The sequence below is a fragment of the Hydra vulgaris genome, chromosome 05 (assembly GCF_038396675.1).
Source record: "Hydra vulgaris chromosome 05, alternate assembly HydraT2T_AEP".
NCBI classification, from domain to species: domain Eukaryota; kingdom Metazoa; phylum Cnidaria; class Hydrozoa; order Anthoathecata; family Hydridae; genus Hydra; species Hydra vulgaris.
Genome location: NC_088924.1, coordinates 15,795,230 through 15,822,527, shown reverse-complemented (window position 1 = coordinate 15,822,527; position 27,298 = coordinate 15,795,230). Strand labels below are relative to the sequence as shown.

Here is a 27,298-nt window from a genome sequence, read left to right as displayed (position 1 = left end):
ATAAATGTCTTCTTTACCTCTTCTAGGAGCTCTTCTGAAAATGCTTATAAAAAGTTGTTAGGAGGGGGTTTATATATAAATATACATTTGACGTGTATAGAAAATACAACAAAAAGTCATCCTAAAAGATAAATTCTTTTTACAGTTTTGTAAAAATAAATATAGGACTAAATAATTTTTACATTTTATAACCATTTTAACAATTAGACCATTTTAAACATGTTTTAAATAAGCCATACACTAAAGGTCCAACAAACCATGAACATGCAATTTAGTGGCTAACATTATATAAATCGTTTTAAAAAATTGCTCGAAAACTGATTTAAAAATTGCAAGTACAAAAATTGACTATAAAAATTTTATTATACAACATACAAAATATGACCTATAATTATGCAAATAGCATTCAATCATAATTTAATTATGTACTAATTATAATTTAATTATACACCAAGCATAGCTAAATTATGCACTTATCATAATTAAATTATGTTTGACACATAATCAAAACTATAGCATCCAATCATAATTTACATATTACAAAGATCACACGGAATCGTTTTTATGCCAAAATTAAATAATTAAAAAAAAAAGAGTATGAGCGACGTAAAAATGAAATATAATTAAAATGAATATTTCAAAAAATTCTTCATTTTTTTATAATAAAACAGCAATGTTAACTATCGCGTCGACAAGTAGGCACAGGATACTCTCTTGCACACAATGAAGTGAACTTACTTTACACCCGTATATGAAAAAGTTAAAATCAAGTAGGTAAAGTGCTGTTTCCATTGTATGGTCCTTCAAAGCGCAAATACTAAAATCAATTAAACAAATACAAAAAACTAAATCTTTTTATATAAAAGAGATAATCACAATATGAATGCTTACTTGAATCACAACCGAAGGCCCGTTAGCAACAATTTCTTGAGGAAGTGATGATAATGGACAAGCATCAATATTCATAATAGTCAAATTTTGACAAAGTACAAGTGTATGAGGAAGTGCGTGCAAGTTTTTATTATCGTTGAGAAAAAGTTGCTCTAGTGATTCCAGAGCTCCTGAAACAATAAGATAAATAGTTAATAACTCAATTTTCAGATTACAAGTAATGTTTTTTATGGTTAATTTAATGTCCGAGATGTTATTGCAAACAGTAGTAAATTAATGATATATACGAACGAAGTCACAAATAGAACTTAAGTTTTGAAAGTCACAAACCACTATTTACTCCAGGTCATTAGTGTCCATTAGCTCTCGCAGAATATCAGGACATTCAAGTACAATAAATACAAACTTTGAACTTAGAATCCTTACGTAAAAGGTTATGTAAAACCTTATGTCTAATCCTTATGTAAAACCGGAAATCTTTTAGGAACTTCAACTACGTGATGTATAAAAGTTTTTTTAATGACAAAAATAGAAAAAGCCAAAAATAAAAAAAAAAGAGGAAAATATACATAACTGTACCTCAGTGACAGATCCAGGGGGAAGGGATGGGGAAAGGAAGAAAGGGGGTATGGATCCAACCCCCCTCCTCCAGAATCTAAAAATCACCCCCCCCCCCCCACACACACACATTCCTGGATCTGCCACTGCTGTACCTAATAATAAAAACATTGGTTTGAGATTAAACTTAAAGTTTAAAAAAACATTTTTTTACATTATAAAATTTTTGCTTGACTGCAACAGAATTTAGTGAATTGTTTAATAAATAACATAAATTATGTAGTGAATTGTTTAATTAATAACATAAATTATGCAGTGAATTGTTTAATTATAAAACTTTGAACTTATTTTAAAAAAACCACTTAAATTCAATTTATTTAAAATTATTAAAAATCATCTCTCAAACGTAAAGCCTTAAAAACTAAAATAAAAACTAAATAAAAATGAATTTCACTTTTTCAAATTAGAGAAAGTCTTAAATATTAAAAACAGTAGTTGGGAGTTAATTAATCAATATTTTTAAGTTCATTAAATCTAATAAAAAATCTCTCGTTGTTGTGTTGAAGAAATGTATTAGTATGTAAGCTTACTAGAGAGAAAAAAAAGATAAGTGAATCTCTAAAAAAAGAAAGTTCAAACATTAACTTTAAAGACAAAAATAAAAATTGAGTAACTATAGCAACACTCTGCTAAAATCTGCTTTTTAACATTAAGAAAGGAAGAGAGTTAAAAAAAATAAAAGAGAAAGAAAATAGTTGAAAAAAGAAAACAGTTGACAAAATACTTAAAATACAAAATAATTCAAAAAATCTGCAAACTATTCAAGTATAGGCCAGGAAAGCTGACTTTATAAAAAATAAATAAAAGATTTTCAAGCAAGAAGAAACAGTTATAGTAAAAGGGTGCAACTTGTTGAATGATGAGCCATGCAAGATTAAGTTTTGGTTGAGGAAACAAGAAGCAAATCCTTATTAAGCAGCAGCCATGATAGTATTTATAGAGAAAATGTAATGCAACCAATGACAAGTTGGTCACTTAAGATTTGCAGTTAAAGCAGTTTAAATACATTTATAATGCATTTTCCGACCTTTTCTAAAAAGGAAAAACCATTATTAGAAAAAAAAAGCTAAACATGACAACAATATAAAAGAGAATGGTATCGGGAGTAAGAAAATATCAATAAAGAGAAGCAATCTTAGCAGATGCTAACTTAGCTATTGATTGGATGGTAAATATTGCAATTATTAATAGCAATTAGTGAATGTAATTATTACATTATATTAATATTCCTGATAATTTTACCACTAAGCTAAATGAATGAAAAGAGAGTGCAGGACTTCTACTGCAGCTTGAAAGGAATAATTATTCTATTCTAACTTTAATAATAACAAAATTTACCCATAAAATGTAACTTGTGGAAATTACTGATACTGGATCTGGATCCAATTGTGTATCTATTACAATTTACTTTCTTGAAATTGAACTTTTCGACCTCATTTACCTTATAATATTATAACTATTCCTAACTTTACTTATTAAATATTTTAAAATATTAAAATCTGTAAAAGATACTTTATAATTAGATTTTTGACCTTATTTACCTTACTACTCCTAACCTTATCAAATATTTTAAAATATAAAAATCTGTAAAAGATACTTTTTTAATTAGATTTTGGCCGGATTACACAAAATATCGAGCCTTCAATAACTTGTCCTCTTTATAAAAGACATCTCATATGAATTGCCAAGTGGTTTTTAAAAATATCTACTGGCTTAAAGTTGATTTTAACCTTGGTAAAGCATTCCAATTATTGTCTGTTTAGCTATCAAAAAAATTATGATGTAAGCAATTTGGTAAAATTTTAATGACTGCTTCTTGATTCCTTGCAAAGATGATAATGCCAGTTACATAGATCAAAGTCATTTATTATTTTGTAATTTTGTATAAAATAATTTTGAAGCCATTAATCAATAAATGAACTCAGACAGTTTTGATCTAATACTTCCTACCCATTATACTTCGACTCATGATTTTTAGTAACTTAGCATTTATTTATTTTAATAAGTTCAAAGAACACTGTTGTAAAAAATGACCAAAAACTACTTTCAGCTGACCCGAGAAAACCGCTTTGACAGGGTGAAACTACAATGTTTCCTGACTCCAAAAATGTAAAATTTGAAATCTAACTATTTTGTCCGAGAAAATAATTTTGATTTTTAGTTTTTAGTACTTTGCACAATAGGGCGAAATGACAGCTTTTCAAATTTTGCATTTTTACAGCATTCAAAAACTCTTCAAAATAAGCATTTATTACTCCAAAACATAACTGTCTAAAATTCACTTGAATAATAGTTTATTCTGACACAACTGATATAGTTTTTCATTAACAAGATGGAAATAATAAACACTTTCTTAAATAATTCTTTTAGTTATTCTAAGCCAAAACACAAAAACAACCTCTTGATTCTAAACACATAAAGAGCAAATAATACATAAAATAAATTCTTCTCAATATTTGATTCTTCACAAATGCTTGCTGTTGTAGTCCACAACACATGAAAGAAGCCTCTTTGCATACTCAGGATGATTGCGGTCTCTTTTGTATCTCTGCCAATGTGAGCTGAAATTATGATGCATTGATTCTGTTGCCTGCTCACTAAAGATCCCCAAGGGAGCCCTTTTGATCTCAATGAATTGCTTCACATGGAAGAAAACAGCATGAACTTTTGGAGTCACACTGATGTTCACGATTGCCAAATATGAGTCTCTGAAGCGATCAATTTTTTCAGAAAAGTCATCCTCCAGAACCATACCAAAACATGCTGTCACCACAGACTTAAACTTTCGAAGGGCATCAATGATTCCAAAGACTTGAAAAGCAGACTCAGTCTCTGCAATTCTTTGAAGGAGGTCAAGATTGCTGAGAAGCTCGTGACAGGCATTCCCTGCAAACTGCCCACCATGGTATGGTTCTTGTTGAATGTGGAGAGCTGAGGGCCACTTGACAACATTGGGCCAAACTTCTGTCATGGCTTTGTACATGTGATTGACCACACCAAGGAGAAGATGGAGTTCCATTGGTGGTATGAGCTCCAAGATGAGTTTGTTTTCAGAACCAGATAGCAAAGGCTCATGCACTACATTGCCAAAAGATCTTGCCTTTTTGATATCACCACCAGACTTGGCAAACTCTTGATAACAGGCAACAAGTGAGCCTAGTGTCCTTAAAGATCCTGATTGAGAAAGATGCTTTGATTCTGTGTTGCACCAAGAGCAAGGGTGAGTACTTGCATGGCTCTGAAGGCCACAAAGGATGTTGGCAAGTTTCATGTCGCATGAGACAACAAAGTTGACTTTGTCTAACTTGATTAAAGACAAGATCTGCCTCACATTTTCAAAGTTTTCTGGTAGTCCTTCTGATAAAGCCACAAGCATTTGACGCTTTACACTACTGTCTTTGGCAGTCCTCTGAGTTAAAAGTTTTTTCCTTGGTGATGACCTTGAATCACAGTGAGAATCCAACTCCATGATGCCAAGAGAAACTTTCAGAAATCCTTCACCTCCATCAATTCCCAACTTGACAATATGATTCTGGAAAACTCTTCGAGAAAGCAGGACTTCATTCAAAAGCTCGGCAAGATCCTTGCAATGCACAACCACAAAGTCAGTGGAGTTACTCTCTGATAAAACTTGGATGCTGGTTTGAGTAAAAAACTCAGACAACTGTTTGCCAATGGCTTCAAACTTAGCAAGAAAACTAGTCTCCACAATCTTGGTGTCACTGACTCTGTTGATGGTTGATGCCAATTTCTTCATGCCAAGGTTTGACAGTCCTGTGTTTAGCTGAACTTGTACAAGATCTTCAGTTTTGATGCTGGGTTCAGGAAAAAGAGCTCTTGCACTTGAGCTTCCTAAAAATGAAATTATATTAACACTTTTTGTAATTTTAAGTTTTAAAATTAAAGGTATTCCCTCTGAACCTGCCATCTTTATATGTATATACAAAAGTATCACCTGTTTTAACTCTAAGTGGTGGGCCGCCTTTAGGATGCGATATTTTCACAGTACCACCAGGTGTGGAAAGTTTAATAGAGATGACTTGAGTAGCTATTTGCTCTGCAGCGAGTGGATCAGCTGTAGCTAGCTGCTTGAGATTCTCTCTAAAAGTGAATGGAGTGCACTGATGTGGCAGACCTCTTCCAACTAGACTCAAACAATCACCACATCTTTGAGGGGTACAATCTTCCACAGGTTTAGAATAGTCCACTGGGCTCTTCTCATTCAACTTCAAATGTCCAACTTGACAAATAAGACAGTTGCAACCTTGATCTTTTGTTGGTGGTCTAACTTTTATAGATGAGAAAGGAAACAAAGGTGGCAGGTTAACATCTTTTCTCCGAAGAATTGTTCGACATGAGTCACAAATGCCTCTTGGCACTCTGGTATCAGTCAAATCAAGACTTGTATGGTAATGCTTGAGGATCTTTTCAACAAAGAACTGTGTCAACTCTCGAGAGCACTTCTTCAGACACAAGACACAGACAGATTTCCAACAATCTTCGTGATTTTTTGAAAAATTTGGCATTTTGAAATTTTTCTCACACAACTGATAAGTGAAACACTTTAAATAAACATGTTCACTGCCAATTCCCAGAATTTTTAGCTTGTTTACAATTTTGATGCAAAACTTAAAACAAACATGTTCACTGCCTATTCCCGGAATTTTCGGCTTGTTTACAATTTTTATGCAAAACTTAAAATAAACATGTTCACTGCCTATTCCCGGAATTTTTAGCTTATTTACAATTTTGATGCAACAAAATGTTTATAATATAGTTCAACCATGAAATTGTAGGTAAAATTTTATCTTCTGAGTTAAAATAAATACAAATTATACTTGCTATATAGACTGTTATGTTTTAGAGTAATAAATGCTAATTTTGGAGAGTTTTTGAATGCTGTAAAAATGCAAAATTTGAAAAGCTGTCATTTTGCCCTATTGTGCAAAGTACTAAAAACTAAAAATCAAAATTATTTTCTTGGACGAAATAGTTAGATTTCAAATTTTACATTTTTGGAGTCAGGAAACATTGTAGTTTCACCCTGTCAAAGCGGTTTTCTCGGGTCAGCTCAAAGTAGTTTTTGGTCATTTTTTACAACAGTGAGAAACTTTTTTAAGAAACACCAAAAAGTGATAAAAAATGAATGTTTATTAGTTTTTATTTCGAAATCACTTCGGTTGCAAAAGCTATTGTTTATAAGAGATATTTTGTACAAGATTTATTAGGAAAAAAACCATGTTGTTTACTTAGTAGGTTATGATTTAGTAGGCTATGATTTATAGGTTATGATTTAGTAGGTTACAATTTAGTAGGTTACAATTTATAGGTTATGATTTAGTAGGTTATGATTTAGTAGGTTATGATTTAGTAGGTTATGATTTATAGGTTTTGATTTATAGGTTATGATTTAGTAGGTTATGATTTAGCAGGCTATGAATTATAGGTTATGATTCAGTAGGCTATGGTTTAGTAGGTTATAATTTAGTAGGTCATAATTTAGTAGGTTATGGTTTTCTATGTTATTAATGTTTCAATATTTAACTTTAATCTTTTCAAGTATTTTCCAAGGAATGAATGTTCCTAAAATTAATCAACATTTTTCTCGATTGATCACCATTTTTAAATTAAGATTTATACTTAATATTTACTTTAAAAACAAGTGACATAGTTATTAACAATTATAATAATGCAAATATTGGCACTTACCTAATTCTGAAGGAAGTACTGTAACAATGTAATTATTGGCACTTACCTATTTCTGGTGAAAATACTGTCAACAATGTAATTATTGGCACTCACCTATTTCTGGTGAAAATACTGTCAACAATGTAATTATTGGCACTCACCTATTTCTGGTGGAAGTACTGTCAACAATGTAATTATTGGCACTCACCTATTTCTGGTGGAAGTACTGTCAAATCATTCTCACCAACACTTAAGTATGAAAGTTTCTTTAAATGTCTAAATTATTTAAAAAAACACATTGTGGATTTAATTGTGGACATTTAAAAGTAACTTATAAGAAATATAATATGCATTGCATTTTGTTCGAAAAAATCTAGTTAAAAATACCCACCCAATAGTAGCTGGTAAGGTAGTAAGTTTGTTAGATTGCAGCAACAGCTTTTCAAGGAATTTTAAATACTCTGAAACATAAAAATCTTTAATGAAGACAAAGCAGCTTTTTAAAATTAAAATCAAAATTATAGTCCTAAATCACTTTCCCCATAAAAAAACACCTTTTTTTTAAAAATTTATTACATTTTTTATATATATATATATATATATATATATATATATATATATATATATATATATATATATTTTTTTTAATATATATATATATATATATATATATATATATATATATATATATATATATATATATATATATACAACCTTCGGATTTAGGAAAAGTCAGGTGGGCAATAATTTGCCAACCTCAACCTTATAAGGTCGGCATCAGGTTGGCAAAAATTATTTGATACAAAGGTCTTACCATAAAACATAGAAACGAGGTCAAACAACTTTAGATCGGCAGTTATGTCGGCATTGCCGAATGCGGACCCTAATTCTGAGTGTTGTATATATATATATATATATATATATATATATATATATATATATTTATATGTATTTATATATGTATATATATATATATTATATATATATATATTTATGTATATATTTATGTATATGTACGCATGTATATATATATTTATGTGTATATATATATATGCATATATATATATATATATTTATATATATATATATATATATATATATATATATATATATATATACATATATATATATATATATATATATATATATATATATATATATATATATATATATATATATATCAGGGATGCAGAATCCCAAAAAGGACTCCGGATTTGAAAGTCACAAAAAGATTACTTTATCCTAGTTTTTGGTACCCAGGAGCACTAAAAATATATATATATATATATATGTATATACAAGGCTTGTATATATGTATGATTGTGTGTATATATACACACATATATGTATGTATCATATATGTATGTATCAGGGTGTTAGCCAGCCCTATGGCATCACATGTATCTCAGAACTTCCAATTTTCAATGACTTTAAAAAAAAAAAAGGTAATAGGATAATATCAAGAATTTTGGAGAACAATATTAATAAATATTCCCAATATCACAAAAATGCGGCAAAAAATATATTCCTAGCTAGCACCCTGTGTATATGTTTTTTACTATTTATTAAATAACATATATTTACTGAAATCAAAAAAAAATTTGAAAAGAAAAAAAAAGCTTTTACAATACCAATTTCATTAGGAAGACATTCCAAATTATTTTCATCAAGATCTAATACCCTTAGCTTGCGAAGATTTCCAATAGATCGAGGAATCCTCTAAAATAAAATAAGATTTACTAATTTTAATACCCTTTTAACCATCTAAATTGTAAAAAAAACAACAAAAACAATAATAACAAAAATGTATCCAACAAACACTCATATTTCAATATTTATTAACCAATGTTAAATTAAACAAAAATAGAAAAAAAGGAAACAAATAAACACCTTAAGTTGATTGTTACTCAAAGTAAGAACTTCTAAGTTTACCAACCATTTTATATCATCTGAAAAAGTTGAACTCCATGTATATACATTTTTCAAAAAAAAGAAAAAACATATTAATATTAGAATATAAGTAAAAAAATTATTAAGTAAAATTATCATTAAATTATTATTATTCTAAATTAAAATATTATTATACTGAACGATGACAGTTTTCAAAGAAAAATAGATATCTAAATTAAGATTGGAAAACCACAACATAAAATTTATAGTTGATTTTTTAAATTTGAAAGAATGTAAAATAAAAATCATAAAAATCCCTAGAAATTATGTCCAGTAGTTATTTGGAGGTAGTTGGGGACATTAGCTTTAAGCATAAAAAACAAAACTCAACACTTTTTTTTTGATCACTGCCTTAAGCCTAGGACGGAAGGACTGGCAGGTGCTTATTGTATAGTCCCTTGACATTGAGTTCCAAGCACGGGTAATTGATGACTTCAGTGACTTGACACTTGAGTGGGCCTTTTTGCAACCCTTACCCTCAACTACGCTCCACACACTATAGTCAAGAGGATTCAGGTCAGGGCTGGATGGTGGCCAAAAGTGTTTGAGCCAGAAATTAGCTGTATTGTCCTGAAGATATTGTTGAGTTTTTCTGGACCCATGATAAGGTGCATTGTCCTGTTGAAAAATGTAATTGTTTTCTTGGAATGTCTTCTTCAGCCATGGCACCACATAGTGTTTTAGTAAGCTAATATACACATCCGAGGTAACTTTTTCTTTCTTTTTGATGTAGATTGGTGGACATTTCTCTTCATTAGAAGCAATGATTCCTAACATCATTATGGACTGAGGGTGCTTGGTGTGACACACAGGTGGTGCTTTGTCACCCTTCTGCACAATGAAACTGTCATTTTGTCTATTTATCACACAGTCAACACTAAAAAGTTTTTCATCTGAGAAAACTTTAATGGCTTTTTAGGTGATTTAGAAGCTTCTTTGATTGTTCCAATTGTAAATCGTTTTAGTCCTTCTGTTAAAAGTTGACATGAAGGTCGGGCCATACCAGTGATGGGCATAGTTAACTAATTTTTTAGTTAACATTTAGTTAAACTACTTTTTTTTAGTTAAATGCAATAGTTAAACTAAGTTTTTTTATTTAAGTTAAACTTTTAGTTTAACTAACTTTTTTCCTAGTTTAGTTGAAAAAGTTTAACTAAATTTTTATTAACTAAATTTTTTATATATCGCCAAATAAATCGTTCTATTTCTATGCACCACTCACCTGACCAAGGACTTAAAGGATTCTGTTATTACTATTTTTATGTATTTATTTATTTAGTGCATGAACTGGACTTTTCAACATCATTTCCGCTTGGTCTGCTAATATCATAAATTCAAACTGTTAATCTAATAATCTGTTATTATTATTGATAACATGAACAGCTTACTTGTGAACATGTGCTACAAAGATGTTAAACTAAAAAGTGGTGAACCTGATGAAAAAAATTTTAGGGCTAGTTGTCAGAAAATTTTTGATTACATATCTCCCAGGTCTACATAACTGGATGGCTCCTTTGGTTATTTTTTACGGCTATTGTTTCGTATTATATTGTTTATTGAATAAAGTATGGAATATATTTGTAAAAGTAAATGGAATATAATTTGTATATATATTGTTCATTTTTTAAAGTTTCAGAAAATAATTTTATAGGGTATTTTTAATTCTAGACCCCCTGGATCAGAAGTTGATGAAACAATAAACGAAAAATCAAAAAAGTTGAATTTTAGCTATTTCTAATTAGTTTAAGTTAACTACTTTTTATAAAAAGTTTGTAACTAAAAGTTTAACTACTTTTTTTTAGTTTTAGTAGTTTAGTTAAACTATAATAAAAAAGTTTGTGCCCATCACTGGGCCATACTGACTTTTCCAAGTGTTTTTAGAGTTTTTCTGACTGTCCTTTCATCAACCTTGCACAATTTTGCTGTCTTTCTGATGGTTACAGCCGGATTCTTTTCAACATGCTTTTTAAGCTTTTCTGTGAACTTTTTATCAACTTTTTTATTCACTGGAGAAGGCATTTAGGCTCTTTCAGCACTGCCATCTCCTTATCTTGTAGTTGAAAGAGACTTTTATGGTAAAAAAATCTCTTTCAACAACAATTTTGCAACTTTGACATTTAAGCTACATTTTATTGTCGTCAAAAAGTTAATACAATTAAATTAAAGTGGAAGTACATCAAGTTTTGTCATTTTTTTAAAAACTGCAATAATAATGACTAGAAATTTATTTTTAATTAATGTTTTTGTTTTATTAAAACATATTTTAAAAACATGTGTAGAGTGTTGCTACATCGACTATCTTATAGCCTGCTGCTACAAGGGAGTGTTGCTACATCGACTATCTTGTAGCCTGCTGCTACAAGGAAGTGACGTTACATCGACTGAGAGTTTGGTTTGAGCAAGCAACCTATCATTTAAGAAAAAAAAGGTTTTTAAACTTTTTTTGGTCTGGTTATATATATTATATATATATATATATTATATATATATATATATATATATATATATATATATATATATATATATATATATTATATATATATATATTTTATATATATATATATATACATATATATACATATATATATATATATTTATATACATATATATATATATATATAATAATAATAATAATAACAATAATAATAATAATAATGTACACTGTGACAATTGATGAAATCAATTGTGGAGCACAATAACATAACACAATATATGTATATATATATATATATATATATATATATATATAAAATATATATATATATATATAAAATATATATAATATATAATATATATATCAAACCTCGGAATTAGGAAAAATTAGGTCGGCAATAATTTGCCGACCTTAATCTTTTAGGGGTCGCCATCAGGTCAGCAAAAATTATTTGATACAAAGGTCTTACTATAAAACATAGAAACAAGGTTGGCAATCTTTTGCTGACCTCAAACACTTTCAGGTCGGCAGTTAGGTCGGCATTGCCAAATGCCGACTCTAATTCCGAGGGTTGATACATACATACATATATATATGTATATATATATATATATATATATATATATATGTATATATATATATATATATATATATATATATATATATATATATATATATATATATTTATGCCAACCACAAACAATCTTTTAAACACAAAAAATATTCAAAAGAGACTATGCTGTCAAAATATATTTGGGATTTAAAAGAAAAAAATAAAAATTTTAATTTACAATGGTCTATTCTAAAATCTGCCCCTGCCTATAATAACATTTCCAAAAAATGTATGCTATGTTTGCAAGAAAAATTTGAAATAATTACTCATTTGAATCAAGAAAATTTATTAAATAAAAAATCTGAATTAATTTCTAAATGTAAGCACGAAAATAAATACCTCTTAAAAAATTATAAAAACAAATGACCAAATTAAACTATCCCCATTCCAAAGAAAATTATTTCATAATTACTTTCTGTAACTTCCCGTTAACAAAAAAATATAGTAATTTAAAATTTTTTATAATAATTTATAACTTCCTGTAAAATATTTTTTTCTATAAATTGAATTTTTTTTGAGATTTAGTAACTCTTCCTGGTGATCCAGCAATGGTGAAACTTCAAGTCGAAGATAAAAGTTAGATAAGTGTTTTTTACTAATTAATTATTGCTCTGTTCTTTAAGAACATTGAGCACTCTATTTGTAAAATACACTAACATAATTTACATATATATATATATATATATATATATATATATATATATATATATATATATATATATATATATATATATATATATATATATATATATATATATATATATATATATATATATATATATATTAGGGTGTTTCAAAAAACTAACTTTTTTAATTTTCAACTAACATTGTTTTCCATGTTTTAAAAAATGGGTAATATGTAGAAAATTCGAAAACCCTGTATACAACTAGTTTCTGAAAATACTAGTTTTTTTAATAATTTTTTTTGTTTGTAAAAAAAGAGTTTTTTACATAATCAGTTTTTTTGTTAAGTGATTTATGGCAGAAGATATTCAAAAATCTCTTAAGAGACACACATGGTACTTAGACCTAAATATTGTAGTGATATCTCTGGTTGATAAAAATGTACAAAAATGGAGTGACATTGCAAAGAGGCTGTACTTAACTCCTAAATGCTTACAAATTATACCATTGAAAAAAAAAAAGTTTTAGCTTACTGAACTTCTTTATGTTTAATGATACTGCACCAAGTCTGACTCCACCTATTAACTTTAGTTAAGAGTTTAGAGTTAGTTACTTTTTCATATGTTAAACCATGGAAATGCAGAAAAATATGGCTTAAGACTCCAACTGAGACAAGGGACCTAAATAAATATTACCTAAAATTTAAACAGTTTGTATATAATCTAGAGGTATCAAATGATAGCAGTAAGAGGACTATAAAGCTAGTTCAATTAAACACTTTTTATTTTAAATTTCAAGTTATTTTACAAGTTATTTTACTACATTTAAAAATATTAAATATTCCTTAATAAGTTTAATGAATCACTAAATCAATAAATCACACAATGAGGAGACAAAGTCCTTTTATTGTGTCAAAAAATATTAGAGCAGAAGGTCAATTAACAAAAAAACTGATAATGCAAAGAATTCTGTTTTTACAAACAAAAAAATTATAAAAACAACTAGTACTTTCAGAAACTAGTTATATACATGGTTTTCAAATTTCTAACATATTATAAATTTCTAACATATTATACATAACTTTCAAACAGAATACAAATATAGCGCAAAAATGCTTCAAAAACATATTTTTTTGATTTTTTTTAATAATTACTAAAATACTGTAACAAATTATGCTTAACATTGTATTTATATTTCTTTCTACTTGGTCTAACAATAATAATTAAAATTTTATTTTGCATAACAATTTGGAACACTGCCCACTGTTGATATATGTGTGTTTATATCTGTGTAAACATAATAAATAAATAACCTGGCAGAACTGTTAACTGATTTGTTCCTAAATTTAATTCATCCAAATTAGCCCATGTACCAAAATCTAAAACAAAAAAACTTAAAGTTAGATTATAAGCAAATAATAGCTGTGTGCTAAAAAAAGTTGTCATTGATATATGTGTGAATATTTATATATATTTTTGTATGTTATTGAAAATAAGCCTCAATATAAATTTACCAAGCGGAAGTTCAGCAATTAAATTATCTTTCAAATTCAACTTTGTCTATAAATTGAAAAAAAAATTAAATACAATAAATTACTTGAAAAAATAAACAAACAAAAAAAAAACAGTATTTATTTTATTACATTTATTATAGTATTTATTTAAAAAAAATAAACTATTAATACTTTTTTTTGTTGTTGCATAAATTGGTAAACTTGATAATGGAAAACATAAATATTTTATTAAAAATCACTTTTTAATGAAACAATTAAATGGAGACCACAAAAAATATTTAATAATTGTAACCTAATTTACATAAAATAAATGATGTAAATTTATGTTAATTATGTAAATATTTATCCACTTCACAGTGGGTCAAAAGTGACATTTTCTAGCCAAAACCTCTAAAACCAAAATTATTTTTTTTTATAATTAGAAACAGTTTATTATATTGAAAAACATAATTTGTGGAAAAAATAACATTTGTTTTTTAAAAACTTCAAATTTTATTACATAATTACGCAAATTATTAAAAAACTCATTTATTTTCCATTTATAAAAAATTCCGTTTTTACCCAACAAAATTAACAACAAAGATATTTAAATTTATGTTTTACACAGAGTATTCTATCGTTGGCTCTTGCAATAGTTCAAGTACACCAGATGGTAGACTTTTTTTTTTGTTATGTATCTTCTTTCTTAATGTGCAAATTAAAGGATCAGATGCACCTAAAAGGCAATGAAAAAGGTCTATATTGTTTTTTTTCCGATCGCATTTTCTTGTAAAATTTTCACGAAAAATCTTAAAAACCTTATTGGTAGCCTCTTGAGCCTCTTCAGAAAACATATCTAATGGAAGAGTAAATAGTTCAATGACTTTATAGCCATAAATAAAATCTTATGAAGTGTTTGGGTCATAGGATACCAAGGATACAGGAATACATAGAGTGAAGCAGTTTCCCAACAGAATGTTTTAAATTTGGATGAGTTAATTTCATAACCACTTGATATTGTGGCCAGAATAATATGAAACCTTTTCATAAGATCTACATCAATGTTCATTATACTAGCTAAGACATCGTATTGCTGAAAAAATCGCCTAGCTGTGTTGCCATCGTTTGATGGACCTGCCCCACATATTCTCGGTTGGTCTATGACAAGACCTATCCTTGTTCGAAATTCAGCACAGACTTCAAACTTTCTCAGTTTAACAATATTTTTTTTCGTCTTGATTTCTAGCCTGCCACTTCATAATCGGCATCTTATAAGAGATATGGAGCATACATTCTAAAAACCTTATCCAAGCATGCAAAGTTGAAACGCCATGTTTTATATTGCCTTCTAAAGTTTTTTTTTGAACAACTAAAGATAAATTGTTCATTTCGATTGGAGATGCACCACACACTAAACAGCATTGGTATGAGTTGGTTGCTGTGGAAATAATAGTTTGAATTTTTCCATCTATCATTGTTAAATTTACTATATGTTGTATTTTAACTTCCTTTGTTGTACCGTCCTCCAATAAAACAAAGATATCTCTTTAATAGAAGCCATAATTGACTCATATTCTGCAAGGATTACTTCATTTGGTTCTTTTCTATATTTAAATCTCAGAGGTCTGCAGTAATTAGTTCCAATAAAACAGGTACAACAGATAATGTTATCTCTTTAAAAGAAGCCATAATTGACTCATATTCTGCAAGAATTACTTCATTTGGTTCTTTACTATATTTAAATCTCAGAGGTCTGCAGTAATTAGTTGACGATGGTTTCGGATTTCTTTAAACAACCTGTTTTTTGTCATCTTTGAAACAATATAGTTCTAGAGGAACCAAGCAAGTTATGAAAAGTGATTCATCTGTATGAAGTTCACTAGAAACATCTGACAGTTGTTTATAAACAGATTGTCCTGTTGCACCATCAAAACCAGCTTTGTATATTATAAATAGTGTAGTACAATCTTTAAGCACAGGTGAATTTAACACAACACTATAAGCTGAACATATTCTTGATGCAGTATGAAAAAGAAGAGCTTGTAATGGAACCTCTGCAGAGTAGTCACTGACCTGAATGTTTTCAGGGTAGCATTTATTTTTAGCCTCTTTTACAATATGATAGGATGGGTATAGAGAGCTGAATGGAAGAGTACTGTTTCTTAAATGCTGATTAGTTTCTTTGGATAAATTAGCATTTAAGACTAGCGCTAATGATTGTCTGAAGTAAGTGATTCTGTCGATAATTCTTTGTTGTATATTTTTTTAACCACTTTTGCTTCTATAAACCTTTTATCCCTTTTCAAACTTTTACTTGCTGCATATAAAAGTTCGTTTAAATTATATTTACTCAAAAGCTCTTTAATTATGCGATCTTTAGTTCTCACAGACGCATCTTCAAACAAAATCGAAGGGCATCCACCTTAAAGTATAATATTATTTTATCAATTATTAAATCGTGGTAATAATAATACAGATAAATTATACACATTATAATAAATTTACACATAATTAAAGTAAACATACCACAGGTTTTTGTTTCGATTTTTTTTTTTTTACAGTCAAATATAGTTTAGTTTAACCAAACTTTATATCTTTTTTCAAATACTGCACTTGTTCTATTCGATTTTTTCCACTTTTTTTTAGCTTGGTAAATGAATTTCGAAATAATTGACAAGTTATCATTAGATTCTTCAAAATTGCTTTGGGAAACAAAACTCAAAATCTTTGCATGTAAATCATCATTTTGTAGTAAATTATTTTCCATTATATAATTCATAAGACATCTCCTATCCATTTTTAAGAGATTGTCTGTTCAATAAAATACTTTTAATTTGAAAGAAAGTAATTTAAAATGTTTTTAATAAAGTAATTTTTTTACGAGCTGTAACTATGAAACTCAGTTCCTTTCCTTTATTTCTCATTGGTTGTTATCGTGTTTTTTATTGATTACATATAATTTTATTGTTTTCGGAAATTATAAAATAAATAATAAATATTATGTCCCAAACTTGTACTACGTAGAAGTATATAATTCATATTTTATCACAGTCTCTGAGTTTTTATTACTTTAAAACGGTAGCATAAAAAATTAGGAATAATGGTTTCAATGCGATCTAAATGTTCATTGAGCAAATACGAGGAAGTTACTGGAAAGCAATTAAAAAATACAAAAATATTTAATTTAAAACTTATGTCTTTAATAAAAATTATTATAAAGTCAAACAGCAGTTTTTAAATTTCAAATATTCTTAAATTTTTTGTTATCAATCAAAAACGCATTAACAAGAAACGTGGACGTAGTTAATTGAATTTAAAAGTGTATTCGTTTAGGCAGCTATAGGCAGCCAATTTTTATACCACAAGATCAATGTCATATTGGTATTCAATTATATATCATTTTAGGTGGTTGATACAGGTTGATCCGATGGTTTTAAATGATATTTTTGAAAAAAAAAAAAACTTATAACTCAAAACTATTGATGTTTGCATTGTTGAAAGTATTTATATAAAATGCAAAAAATATTTTTTTTTATGTGATTTAAATATTAACATAATAGTATATAAGTCATTTATAAGTTAAAAAAAAAACTTAAACTTCTTTAAAATAAGAAATCAAAGTTTTCAAAAGATGTAAAAAAATAAAATTTTCACACTTTTTTGTTGTTATTGATAAAAAGTATTTAAGGAAATATTTAAACAACAAATATGGCGTTTTAATGAAAAATTATTTTTTAATAAAATATAATTTCTGGCTTAATAATATATTGAGCAAAATTTGCCTTTTTCAAAATTTAAAAACTTTTTTGTATGGTTTTGCCGGCTTCTAAAACTTAATTTAAAAATCTACTTCAGACAAACAGCCAAAGAAAATTAAACAAAAACATATAAAAAACATCAATAAATGTCAACAAACACTGACAATAATCCTTATTCCATGAAAAGAGCCTTTACAAATAAAGGTTTCATTTTGAATATCTTTATAAATTTTAACTATATTAAGGGACATCCAGGACGATTTTTTCAACTCCCTCTTTCCCCTTTGTCAAACTCTGTCAATGTTTGGCAGACCCACCCTTAAAAATGATGTCATTCTTTTTTAACTCTTCCCCTTAAAATAAAATTAAAAATGTGTAGTTACCATCAATTTTTTTATGGTATTATTTTTATTTTTTTATAGATTTTTTTTATTTAATTTGCTCATAGATTTAAAGTATTTTTTAACCCTTTGAAGTCCATAAGAAACTGAGCCCATTTTTTGTTGAAAATATTCTCAAGATATTAGATATAGGTGTCTTATAATAAATTGCTTAAAATAAAAAATTTAACTATAATATAATATATATATATATATATATATATATATATATATATATATATATATATATATATATATATATATATATATATATATATATATATATATATATATATATATATATAGAGCATTAAAATTGCATTTGTTACTTCAAAATCATTTATCATTAAGATTTCATTAAGACTTATTGAGAAGCTTTAAGAAGCTTTAAGAAGCTTTATTTTTCATGAAAGTAAAAACATAAAATTCTCTATTGATTAAACACAGTGTAAAATGAAAAAAAAAATTGATAACTTATTTTCTACTAATTTAATAATTTATTATTGCTCTGTTCTTTTAAGAACATTGAACACTCTACTTTATAGAATACATTTAAATAATACCACTTAAATCTTTATAAAAATAACATTCAATTCCATAGTTTTTATAAAATTCCATTACAGTTTAAAAAACTCAAAATACTTACTAAGAACTGAGCTTTTGAAAATATGCCAAATGGAATTTTTTTAATTTTATTGTGATCAAACACCAGTGACTATTAAAGAAATAAATTAATCAGAAAGAAAAACTTACATTTAATCAGATAAAAAAAAAAACTAAAATTAAAAATATTCATTAATTAAAAAAAAAAACAATAAAAAAAAATATATATAATACTAACAATAATAATAATGATAATGCTACTTCTAATAATCATTACAACAGTAATAATACAACCACCACCACCACCACCACCACTACAACCACCACCATCATCACCATCACCACCACCAATAACAACAACAACAACATTAATAATAACAAAAGAAATAATAATATAATCAATGTCATGGTAAAAAAAGAATCTTTTAGTGTATTTTTTAAACTTTGGAATTATTAGACAGCATCCTTGTGCATCCAATTCATAAGTACCAAATCCAGGGTGTAGTACTCATTTTAGTATTGCAATACCGGTTTTAGGTCCTGATTTTATAATAAAATCTAATAACAAAATATTTAAATTATTTATAATTTAATTACACTATAAATTTTGAAAATACTTTTAGTAGCAACAACATCACCAAAAGCCTAATTAGTTATTTCTGCTAGAAAATCTGGCCATAATAGAAAAAGATAATAAGAATGCACTCTATTCAATAGATATCTCATTGCTTCATTAGGAAAACACAATAGACTAAAAAAAGTTAGGCGCCATAATATTTAAAAATACCATTTTGTTTAAAAAAATTCATGCAATTAAATTTTTTCCTTTGAAAAAGTTTTTAAGTAGAGGTAAAAAAACCTTTGAAATTCTTTTAAAGAATTCCGAGTAACCGTTGGATTCGAATAAGCGTTGGTTTGAATTGAAACACTTGAAATTTAATTTAATATAAAATAAAAGTTTTGTTTATTTAGCAAAAATAAAACATGATTAAACTATACTTATTTTTTTACTTCAGAAACAAAAACTTTTGAGAGCAAAGAGTTTTTTGTTGACATAGCAACTAAGCCTAACACATTGTCATAAAACTAAGCACATTTATACTTTTATAATTTTTTTTTAAAAAAACAAAGTTATTTTTGAAAAAATGGATAACTATAAAACTAAGCACATTTATACTTTTATAATTAAAAAAAAAAAAAACGAAAACATTGAAAAGATTGTTTAACAAAACTTGAAACGACATTTTTTTTTTTTGGTCTTTTAGAGTTTTATTTTCAGAACAAATGTTTGTCTGATACATTTTGTATGTTGAATGGTTTTAAATTAATTAGCAAAATTTTCATTAAGTTTATTATTTAAACATTATTTTACAAATAAGCATGAGTCTATTTTGATGAAACCTAAATAAGACCAAGCTGCAAAAACAACTTTTGGCTAGTTAAAAAAAAAAGTCCATAAGTTATAAAATTTTATTTAGTAAATAAAAACTTCTTTTTATTAAACCTTCATAAATTAGATTAATTTTTTTAAAGCATACATCTTACAAAAGTTATAATAAACTAAACAAAATGATTATGGTTCTTTTGCCTAGATGTTTTATATATAGCCTTGCTATTCAAGATTAAATGTATAAAAAAAACTTTGTAAAAAAAAAAATTAAAATAAATATGTATTTATTACACTTAATCAATAAATCAAATTATTAGATTTATTACATTTAAATAGAATTAAAACTATTTTATAGAAAAGTTTTGCTGTAGTTTACTGTTTAAGAAATACTTATTTCATTATGAATATAATAATAGTTTTGTATAGCTCTTGGTATTTTAGTTAATATGGTTTTGGATGTTGATATAGTAATTTTATAATTTTTCAATATTTCATAAAAAGTGATTTTTATTATTCCTGTTGTTTGATACTTCTGATGTCCTGCAGGATTTGCTAGCGGAGACTATTCTGAAAAAATAATGAGGGACAACATTTTCTTAATGTTGAGTGCCACATTAAGAGTTTTTTTAATTACATATTAACTCAAAAAATATTTTTTTATAACATCATCAACACATGCAGAGTTCAATAAAGTGTGAAGCTGTAATCTAAAAGTACAAGGTTAATTCGCTGAGCATTCTTTTAATAACATATATATATATATATATATATATATATATATATATATATATATATATATATATATATATATAAAATAATGATTCAAGCTTTAATAAGGTATTAAAACAAATATTAAAATATATAAAAATAATTTAAATATTGAAAAAACTGCCACCCTCATAACCCTATTGCTTAATTCGTTTATTTACAAATAATTTAAAAAAATGTCAGAGAAAATTTTTTCGTTAAATTTTCCTCATTGCAAAGTTTACCAGATCACTTTGCTTTGAGATCTAAACTTTCCATCAACTTAAGCTCACTGGTTTTATTTTTTAATTTTTAAGCAAACCACATAAATTATCTCCAATATGTGTGCGTGTGTGTGTATATATAAATATATATATATATATATATATATATATATATATATATATATATATATATATATATATATATATATATATATGTATATATATATTTTTTATTTTATTTATTTAATTGCTGCGATGAGCAAATGCTCACTGAGTGGTAATCCATTTTAGCAGCAAGTTTAAAAACTACAATTTAAAATTTTAATTCAAATAAAACTCATCAAGACTTTTTTTTAAGTTTAACACTGACTTATTAAGTTCGACATCTACGGCAAATTATTCCAAATAGGAATAATATGATTAGAAAAAAAATTCCAAATTGATATTTTTATTTAATTTATTACTTTTATTGACATGCATTATTTTACATTTTTCTATATTTATTTGCATACTCCAGTCACTGCACCAATAAAAAAAAATCTCCAGTCATTGCACCAATAAAAAATAGAATTTATATCATCCTGTAGATCATTACTACTGTTATCATGGATTATGTGGAAAACTTTACAATCATCAGCATAGAGCTTGCATTTATTTTTTAGTTTATCGGGAAAATCATTGATATAAATTTAAAAAAAATTGGTCCCAGAACAGAGCCTTGCAGTAAACCACTTAAATCACTAAGCCACGTAGAAGTAATGTCTTCATGAACAACTCTTTGTCTTCTGTTTGATAAAAAGACTCAATCCATTTAAGAATGAATCCCTTTATACCGTACATTTCAAATTTTAATATAAGTTTTCTATGGTGAACTCTGTCAAATGCTTTAGAAAAGTCAGTAAAGAGGATATCAATAGGACAATCTTGATCCACTATTAGAGTTACAATATCTTGGCTTTTAAGCAAATTTTTAAAGCATGATTTACCTGTTAAAAATCATGCTGATTCTTATTTATCAAATTGTCTAAAAGATGCCGAATGTTGGTTTTTTAAATATCCTTTCTAAAATTTTGCATATAACTGACGAAAGAGAAACAGGTCTATAACTGGAAGGATCAAGCTTATTGCGATTTTTAAAAATGGGAACTATGTTTGAGTCTTTCCATGCTTTGAGTGATAGCTTAAAAATATGTTTAATAGGAATACTCAGACTTAAAGAACAGGTACTCAGTACATACGGATGGACTCCATCATTCCCACAGAATTTGTATTTATCCAATGATTTTATTTGTACAAGAATTTCTTTTAAACTGATTTTGTTTATATCATTTTCACAGCGAACATGATTAACAGGATCAAAACTTGGTAAGGCTTTGTTGTTGTTTTCAGATTATACAGATTGAAAATATGTGTTTAACAAATTTGTAAAATCTAAAAGGTTATCACTCACAGTTTCATCTGGAAATGTTAAAGTGCAAATTCCTTCTTTATACTTTTGTTTGCTGTTCACGTATGCATAAAATCTCTTAGGATCTGATTTAGAACTTTTAGCTAAGTCATATTCAAATTGTTTCAAAGCTAATTCAACAGAATGTCGAGTCTTAGTTTTAATAAGTTTATATTTTGCTAATAATTTGAGATTATTTCTGCCTGATGCAATAAACTTATACCATATTTGTTTTTTTTCAGTAATTAGTTTCTTTATATCAGATGTAATCCAAGCTTGTCGTGGTTGCCTATATTTTTTAGAATGTGGGATAAACTTGTTACAGGCCACTGTATATAATTCTAAAAACTTGTCATAACACTTATTGATATTTCTATCCCCAAATACTGCTTTCCAATTAATTGAATTAAAATATTTTATCACTTTAACATAATCACCTTTTTTATATATATAACTTGAAATAAATTTTTTATTGATATTATTAGCGCTTATCAAGTAGTTCCAAGTCAATATCATATGTGCATGAACAATCTCACCTAAAGGAGGATTTGATGTAAGTTCAGAAACACAACTTGAATTTTTTGTAAATATAAATTCAAGAATGTTAGTCGAATCTTTATCCATCTTTTGAAATGTTGGAAAAAATACATTTTGTGACAAAAAGCAGTCATTTATAGTTTCTGTGAAATGAAATTCTGAACTATTTAGATCTGAACATGTACCTTTGAAGATATCATACAACCTATTTTAAATTGGGATAATTAAATTCCCCAGTCACCAAAAAACCTGTAAAAGCACTATTATCGTTAACACATTTAGCCGCTACAATAGATTTACAAAGGTTTGAATTGTTTGCTGAGTTAAGAGGTCTGTAGACACAACTAATTAATATTTTTTCATATTTGAGCCCACACCATATCTGTTCAATATCTGGATAACATAGTTCAATAGAGTTAATTTCAAAAGATATAAGATCTTTTTGTGCATAGATACAAACTCTACCACATTCGTCCGTTAATTCTGTCCTTTCTAAAAATATTAAATATTAAAAATATTAAATCCAACTTTGAAACTGATTCATCATTAAACCACGTTTCCATTACCATTATAACATCTATTTTATTTAACAGTGCTAATACTGAAAGTTCATTAAGTTTTTTATCTAAAGAGGTTGTGTTTGTATATAACATTTTTAGGTTTTTCTTATTGTTGTTTGTTAATCTTAAACTCTGCTGCCTCCGAATCCCATAAACAAAGGTATCCATATTTTGAAGAGAGTTATTTTTCCTGCCTCAAAGCATAATCAAAGGCTCTTTCGGTTAATGTTTTATCTGGGTTAATGAATATATCCTTCAAATTTCCATGTGAGTGCAATTCCTTTGCTGCAGCAAGTATAGTATTTCTTTGTGTTTTATCCTAAAAGTGTACTAAAATTGGAGCAGGTTTTTGACTAACAATTTTTTTTTAAATCTTCTCACAAAGACCGGTGAACATGGTTTTCTGATTGTGTTAAATATCTCTTCAACAACATTAAATTCATTAGCTTGTTTTTCCAAATTGGTTACTGCATCAATCTGCTACACCAGATATCATTATATGAGCTTCCTTTTTTTTTTGTTCATTTTGTTCTATAATTGATGCGTTTAGGTTGATTAGCTGTGTTTCATTTTTTTTTCCACGAACAACGTCTGCCCATGAAATGCCCAATGCCTCAATTCATCTTTTAAAAACTTTTCTATTATTTCTTGTTGTGCACGCACTATCGCACTATTAAGGTTAGATCAATAGTTTTTAAAGTTTCATTCCTTTTAATTGATCCATTGTTGTTAAAATTAGTTGATAGTATTAACGATGCAAGTGGTTTTAACAATGCACTCTGATGTAAATAACAAATTTTAGTTTCAATAATGTAAATTTTTTAAGTTAATTTTTAAGTTTCCCACTCAAAAAATTGTATTTTTTTATTTTTTTCACTACCAAAAACAATTTAAAAAAAAAAAAGTATATTAAGTTAAATCTATAATGTAATCGAAAAAATTTCAAACAAAAGCGATAAAACCAAATATTCACGACTTCTAATACTTCTTGTATACATTGAGCATTCAAATCAAAAACACATCTTATCACTTCAATAGTGGAAGTTCTATATTCTATATTATACACACACACACACATATATATATATGCATATATGTATATATTTTTCTTTCTTTTTTTTTTTTTTTTTAGATGCCCCAAGAAGTCCTATCGGTCTTGTCACAGAGCACCGCGGAAGTGCGTTTAACCAGGAAGATCACGCCTCCTTCCTTGCCGTGACGCGAAAATATGTCCATAGTTCGTTTTGAGCCTGGATCTCCTGCTTATAAAGCAAGCGCTCTAACCACTGTGCAACGGCCGTATGTATATGTATATATACGGTCGTATGTATGTATATATATGTATATATGTATATATATGTATATATGTATATATATATATATATATATATATATATATATATATATATATATATATATAATGCACTTTTTCTTTTCCTTTTTTTAATTGTGTATTTAATAAAATACATAATTAAAAAAACTAATAAAAATACACTATCCAATATTTTATTTTATATTACAACTTATTTATTTATATAATTAAAATTTTTTTTCTAGAAATGTAGCTACTTAGTGATTGTTGAAACAACTCCAAAACAACAAACGAACAAATAAATAGTGATGTTTCTCACTTGTCAAAGCAAAGTACAATTCTTAACATCCAGTTTTAATAACCCAAAAACTTGAGACAAACTGAAACGCAGTAGATGGAAAATGTTTTTCGTGCTTTTATAAAGTTGAGAAAAACCTTCCACACAATTGATATAGGCCTGACCTATGAAAAAATTCAACAGAAGTTAGAAGAACAGAAGCTAAAATTGTTGCACGATCAATCATTACCAACAAGAAACCATCAATTTGTAGAACAGTTCTTTTAAATAGGCTGTAGGGAAAAGGAGGCAACCCAATTTCAGTAAATCTAGTTAACATTTTAATAAAACATTTAAAGATTTAGTTTCATTATTTAAAGTTAATGCTTTGCATTTAACAACATCACTTCTCTAAATTATTTTCAAAGTTCATTTTCAAGATTCCAGAATCTTTTCAATGAAGAATCACACCTGACATCTAAAAAAATATAACCTGGCAATAGGAATTTAGATTTAGGAATTTAGATTTATTTTAGAGCAAACAACTGAAAGACTCCATAATATTTTTAGTTCCTCAAGGTAGAAGAGACCAAACAATAAGAAAATTCTTTATTTATCTTTTTTAACTAACTTTTTTTATTTTTGCATTTATTCATAAGCATTACTATCAAGTTGTAAAGGATTCCTATCATGTTGTAAAGAAAAATAAAAGTTCTTGATACCAACTTGATTACTGATTTGATACTCCTTTAACTTTGCAATATATATTTACAGTCTAGTTATTTAGTCTAATTTTAGACAAAACTTAAAGTTTTTTCTTTTAAAATATTTTATACTGCTATTCTATAGGAGACTTTTGTTACTAAAGTACTACTAAAGTAGTACTATCATTCTACCAAAAAATTCAGTAGGACCATGACATCAAAAGCTTTCCTTTTTTTCAAATGTGATAAGGTTTATTCCATATGAAATCACCTAGTTTTTCAAAAGTGCCGCAGGGTATCACCTCAAATTTGCTTCAAATTTGGACCACCCACAGCTTTTATGAAAAAAACACAATCCTGAAAATTTCAGCTTGATTGACCGAACCGTTCAAAAGTTATAATTGAATTAATATTGACCAAAATTGGAAAAATTTGAGTATCTGGAGCTTACAGTAGATTTAGTTCCTGATTTTTAGTTTTGATTTTTACCAGATCATAACTTTTTAAATAAAATAGATGATCACCTGAAATTTTTTAGGGTAATAGTTCTTCACCCAAATTATCTATTTTTGTAATTGTTTTTGACTGATTTTAAACAGTTTTTGAGTTCTTGTACCTAAAAGTTGCTAAATAACACAATATTAGAAAAAATTTTGGAAACTTAAATGTGTTACAGTCCAATACCAACAGACAAGCTGTGCCAATTTTTTGTTACTTTTGTGTACTTAGAGTAACCAGTTACTCTAAATACACAAAAATTAAAGTTGTGTGTTAAAAGTTATTTTAGCACTTGCAGCAGCCTGTTAAAATTTTACTTTTTTTAAAAAGATACGATAAATTACATTAACTTCGTAGGCATAGAAAGTAGCGTAGACAGTTGAAATAAATTATGAAACTTTTTACTGGCAAAGTTCTGTATATAGACAATCACCAAAAAAAAAATTAAAGACCTATATTCTATCTTATGACATGATTGTAGCCATGATTGACTTAGGTGTATATTTTATGTTTTCCCTAAATAAATATAATCAGTTTTTCATAAAATAAAA

At 27.0% G+C, this 27,298-nt stretch overlaps 2 protein-coding genes across 4 annotated transcripts in view; both read right to left on the bottom strand.

Annotated features, from left to right (window-relative positions):
* Positions 1-116: 116 nt before the first annotated feature.
* LOC136071887 (leucine-rich repeat protein soc-2 homolog) overlaps positions 117-27,298 on the bottom strand; it is a 63,463-nt gene continuing 36,281 nt past the window's right edge. For all 3 annotated transcript variants that reach the window (XM_065797504.1, XM_065797505.1, XM_065797503.1), the window contains exons 14-22: positions 19,095-19,163; positions 14,332-14,377; positions 14,131-14,196; positions 9,088-9,146; positions 8,829-8,916; positions 7,589-7,658; positions 7,406-7,473; positions 892-1,061; positions 117-817 (exon numbers count right to left, since the gene is read on the bottom strand). In XM_065797504.1, coding sequence (XP_065653576.1) covers positions 767-817; positions 892-1,061; positions 7,406-7,473; positions 7,589-7,658; positions 8,829-8,916; positions 9,088-9,146; positions 14,131-14,196; positions 14,332-14,377; positions 19,095-19,163 — 687 coding nt within the window. In that variant the 3' untranslated portion in view covers positions 117-766. The remainder of the gene's footprint in view (positions 818-891; positions 1,062-7,405; positions 7,474-7,588; positions 7,659-8,828; positions 8,917-9,087; positions 9,147-14,130; positions 14,197-14,331; positions 14,378-19,094; positions 19,164-27,298) is intronic.
* LOC136080621 (uncharacterized) lies at positions 3,832-6,176 on the bottom strand. Its single transcript, XM_065797502.1, has 2 exons — positions 5,465-6,176; positions 3,832-5,361 (listed from the first exon to the last, which is right to left on the bottom strand). The coding sequence occupies exons 1-2, from the start codon at positions 6,033-6,035 to the stop codon at positions 3,974-3,976; spliced, it is 1,959 nt and encodes a 652-aa protein (XP_065653574.1). The 5' UTR covers positions 6,036-6,176; the 3' UTR covers positions 3,832-3,973.

Bases quoted from the DNA above. Each gene is read 5' to 3' on its own strand.
- LOC136080621 (XM_065797502.1), bottom strand. From the start codon at position 6,035: ATGCCAAATTTTTCAAAAAATCACGAAGATTGTTGGAAATCTGTCTGT. The intron at 5,362-5,464 runs GTGATACTTTTG...TTTCATTTTTAG, and splicing joins ACCACTTAGAGTTAAAACAG to GAAGCTCAAGTGCAAGAGCT.